Raw genomic sequence first — 4812 nt, 5'->3', positions numbered from 1 at the left:
GGGGGGGAGAGAGGGAGGGAGAGAATGAGAGGGAGAGAGGAGGGAGAGAGGGAGAGAATGAGGGACGGAGAGAGGGGGGAGAGAGAGATACCAGTACACGCACACTCCACACGCTCCTTACTTCTTGTCGAAAATTTAACCGCGACTATATGAATCTATACGCGTCTGTAGTCGTTGCTCGAGTTTATGATCCAGCAAGAGGTCACAATTCTAGTGTTGATCAACCCAGCGCCATTTGCTGCTGTTACAATCCATATAGCTCCATGTATTTTATAAATCAGCTTCCAGCCTTATTATTCAGGAGTGGCACGTATTATCCAGCCGAATTGACGCGAAGATATATATATAATCGACCTCGACTTTTCTCAGGCATACGGTACTGTACTCTCACGTCCTTCGAGGGTAAGATCACGTCCTTGGAGGCTCTGGGTAGCTAGCGACAATACGGAGCCGGCGATAAATGTGGAAGATGGCACCCAGGCTGCCGAAGCTCCACGACTCAAGACCTCAGTACATGCGTGCAGTGCTGATTCATAAATTCCGCAAAAAGCTGGAATGTGCGGCTTGTAGTATACGTCGCTATGTACTACCGCAAATTCACAATACCAGCTTTGTATTCCTGTGGTTTAGTAGCATTTTTATTTTTGGCCGGAATTTTTTTTTATTCGCTCGCGCGCACTAGTTTGGGCGTCTTCAGAGGATGTCATCCATAAAATCAAGTCGGGGTGGCCTAATCTACAATCGCCAGCAAACAATCAGTCAAGTTTTGGCTTTGGTGATGTGAATGAAAGACCAGCGGTGATTTACACCTGACTACCTATATATAGATCTTTTGCAAGATAAAGACGCATGGAGAAAAGTAACAATGACAATTAAACTCTCTTTATTTGTTGTTTATTAATGCTGTGTCATTCAGTTTGGTTAATTTTCATCATCCAACTTCAGTGACCAGGGGAGTCTGGGGATTTCAAGCTCGTGAATTATCTGTCCCTCAAACAGGTGCAACGTTGGTACTTTTACACAGAGACAGGTGCGCGGGGTCGGAACGGCTGCTTCTTGGTCTGCGCAGCCTGCTGCAGCTGCTGATCAGGTGCTGCATCTCCACCTGCCGCCGCCTGGTGGTGAAGCGCCTGCTGCTGCTGCTGGAACTGCAGGAACACCCGCTCGAACTGGTGCCACTGCTGCTGCTGCCACTGCTCGCAGCTGGGCTGGTGCTGCTGCCAGATCTGGAACAGCGTCAGCGGCTGGGTCGCGGCGGCGTCCTGCAGCGGCTGCTGTACGGTCTGCTGGGAAGCCTGCAGCTGCTGCTGGTGCTGCTGCCACTGCAGGAAGTCCTGGTAGGAGAGGTGGTTGTCGGGGATGGCGTTCCTGGGGGGTGGGTGGTGGTGCTGGCCGAAGGGTTGGTCGAAGATGCCTCCCGTGAAGGTGCCGGTGCCGTCGGTGTTGGATCCGGTGCTGACGCCGTCCATCGGGCACTGGCACATGTCGGTGTTGATGCCGCTATCGGACCTGACGGCGCCCTTGAAGCACGCCATGAAGTAGGGATACTCGTTGGTGACGTGGTACCGGTACACCCCGTTCTTCATGCGGCCGTGGCACTCGTCCAGGTCGGCGTTGGTCAGCACGGTCCCGTCGTCGTCCACGGGGCCGTAGATCGCGAAACCGTCGGCGGCGACACCGACAATCTGGGAGTGCGAGCTAGTGCCGTCGAAGACGCAGTCGGGGTGGATGTGGTAGTGGTACTGCCCGCCTGGCGCAGGGTGGCCGTCGCACTCGTCGAAGACCTCGTTCTCCTTGGCGTCGAGGCACTCGATGGTGAAGGGGTTGAAGATGGGAACGCCGTTGATGGCGACGCCCACCGGACCCATCGGCAGGCAGGACGTCTGGCTCGCCACCTGGGGGTTCTTCGGGATGGTGAACCGGTAATTTTGTGCCTGAAAAAAAAGGAAATAGCGATGTTAATTTGGCCCAGATACATTTTGAACAGATCAAAATCTACTTTTTTTTTTGTTTTTGAGTTAATTTGGACTACTCCACGCTTCGTCCTTAGCCTCTAGACTGTTTCACACCCATTTTGCGAAGGAAAGTCTTGAAACCACCCACTTCTCAATAAAAAATGATAAGGACACTAAGACCACGCGATGTCTATACGTTGTTTTACCGTTTGCCTATAGCTTTAGCCATTTTTCGACACAGTTCAATACACAGTGAAAGACTTTGCCCCTAAGATTGCGACCTGCCCTTCTCCCCTGGTGAAGCACTTATTTTGATAATGTTATTTACTCTGTGTGTGTGTGCTGTAAGCACCCGTGTTTGCCGAAACCAGGCAAAGCATATGCAACAGGTGTTTACACAGTAGTAAGATTCCTCATTAGGAAAGAAATTCGACGCGTCTTACATTACTTCATGTTGCATTTTTTCTGACATACATATATATATGTATGTGTAGCATAAGGTATCTTCTTATATCTGATAGAAGGCACACCGCACGCGCGCACACACGCACGCACAGAAACACACGCACTCACGAGTGCACGCACACGCATGCACTCTCTCTCTCACACACACGCGCACGCACGCACACACACACACACACACACACACGCACGCTCTCTCTCACACACACACGCACGCACGCACACACACACACGCGCACTCTCTCTCTCTCACACACACACACACACACACAAACACACACATGCGCGCGCGCACACACACACACAGTGAAAACTGAAGAATAATTGACACTTCCTTACCTCGATGCGGTTAGGGTTGTGTTGGTTGGGGTAGATGGCCGTGGCGTGGTCGGGAATGCCGTTGCTGACGATGGTGATGACGTCTCCGGCCTCGGTGACGGTAACGGTCCCCTTCAGGCCGGTGTTCTGCTCAGTCACGTCCCGAGCCTTGAACTCCAGCATCTCTTCGGGCGTCAGGGCCAGGGTGGCCGCCGCCAGGGCGCACAGGAGGAGGAGGGTCCGCATCTTCTGTTCCTGAAATGGACAGGGTATATATGTTTAAGTACAGATTGTGATCTGGTGGAACTGGCAATTCTACTGATCAATAGTGTGATCAGATTCTGTCATGAGAGACTTCTAATAGGTTTCTCTATTCACGCACCAAGGAATTCCTTCACAGAAAATACCAAAATTCTCGTCAAGACTTCGTCTGCTTAGGCGTTTTAATCGAAGGACAGAAAATTCCCGACTGGCTTTAATAGTTTTAGAGGAGTGTAATTCGCTCAATCTAGCTAACGCGAAGAGCAATGTATTATTAAAATCTGCTAGCCGGCAGAAAGTCGACCTGATCAGTTTGAACCATCCGGCACAACTTCGAAATCCATCTTCACCGCCATAGTATGAAATAGAGACACATTTGTACATTACTATGAAAGGACAATAAATGTAATAACAGTTAGTATTTAGAAGTAATTTAGAATGGGTGCCAGTGATGCCTCGGTACATAAATAGGACACATAGGATGGGCACCCAGACCAAAGTAAGAATTGAAATCTGACGTACCTTTTACAGTTCCAGATTTGTCTTGGGGGCTAGGATTCGTGTCTCACGGCTGTATCTGTACTCTAGGATGTGTTTTCTTCCAGGGCCTTTATATAACGAGCTGGGGCTCGACCTCTTCGGGGCCAAAGCGTCACGCCCTTCAAGATTGCGCTGACTTGAGGAATGCTGTATTTGCATTATGATATTTTGAACTGATCTTTGATATTATACTAATCACATGGGTACTACCCGTACCACCTCGTACCTAGTGATGACTATATTTTTGTCACGTGAACAAAGCTATAATCACATATCTTGTGTATTGGTGCTATGGGTACAAGCACGCGCCTGGCTCCTTCGTCTGTCTTTGTTAGAGAAGGCGATATGTTGGACTGATCTTATATCGATTATGTACCACCCCGCACCTAGTGATTACTATATTTATGTCATGTGAACACGTCTTGTGGTTACGCACCAGGCACCTTCGTCTTTCTTTGTTTGAGGAGGGTTGGACTCTTGTTCTTTTGGCAAGGTTTGACCTATCACACATATATACTTCCGTTGAAGTTTAATCTCCAAGCAGATCCCTATCGGTGGCAAAAAGACAGTATCAAATTGGCCAGGCAGTATCCATTAGCCAGAGAAGGTCGGCAGCCACCGACGGGTGGGGGTCAGGACAAAAAAACGGCCATATATAAAAAGGTAACGATCATTCCCCCACAACCTCTGCTTGTAGAGTATTGAAGTTGAGCGTTGCCTTTCTGTGCAAGGTTGCAACAAGTACAAACTAGCCACCACCAGTAACATGGAAATAGCAACAACATCAAATTCAATTTTTCTTGAACGGATTGTGACCAGAAGTATGTTTTCAGTGCCGTTTGTGTGTGTGTGTGTGTGTGTGTGTGTGTGTGTGTGTGTGTGTGTGTGTGTGTGTGTGTGTGTGTTTGTATATAGCACAGCCTGTGTTACACAATCTGTCGCTGAAAGGGGCTAACTGGCACCGGTGCCCTCCCCAAAACCGGTTTGTGGGGCGGCCTAGCCTCTAACAGGCTTCAGGAGCGGCTGGAAAGAGTAGAAATTGGTCAAATAGGGAGATAGTATACCAGCAGGAAACTCAGTCCTTTAGCGGACCACCCCCTGGCGTGTTATCTGTCTATTTGGCCAATTTCTACTCTTTCCAGCGACTTAAAAGTCTGGTAGAGGCGCGGTTTTAGTCAGGCTATAGATAGCACAACTCGAATTTATTATTATTATTTGGTTTGTGGGTAGGTGTCGGCAAAACGACGGACAAATTCAGTTACAGGTATTGATATTC

The 4812-nt window shown here is 49.1% G+C and overlaps 1 protein-coding gene across 1 annotated transcript; it reads right to left on the bottom strand.

Annotated features, from left to right (window-relative positions):
• Positions 1-885: 885 nt before the first annotated feature.
• On the bottom strand, positions 886-3839 carry LOC109473456. Its single transcript, XM_019773319.1, has 3 exons — positions 3519-3839; positions 2757-2990; positions 886-1934 (listed from the first exon to the last, which is right to left on the bottom strand). Exons 2-3 carry the CDS (start codon positions 2979-2981, stop codon positions 1017-1019), a joined length of 1143 nt encoding a protein of 380 aa, XP_019628878.1. The 5' UTR covers positions 2982-2990; positions 3519-3839; the 3' UTR covers positions 886-1016.
• Positions 3840-4812: the final 973 nt, after the last annotated feature.

Source organism: Branchiostoma belcheri, unplaced genomic scaffold (genome assembly GCF_001625305.1).
Source record: "Branchiostoma belcheri isolate BF01 breed outbred unplaced genomic scaffold, Haploidv18h27 scaffold3, whole genome shotgun sequence".
NCBI lineage: Eukaryota > Metazoa > Chordata > Leptocardii > Amphioxiformes > Branchiostomatidae > Branchiostoma > Branchiostoma belcheri.
The sequence above is the reverse complement of the archived record's forward strand: the minus strand, read 5'-3'. Positions and strand labels throughout refer to the sequence as shown.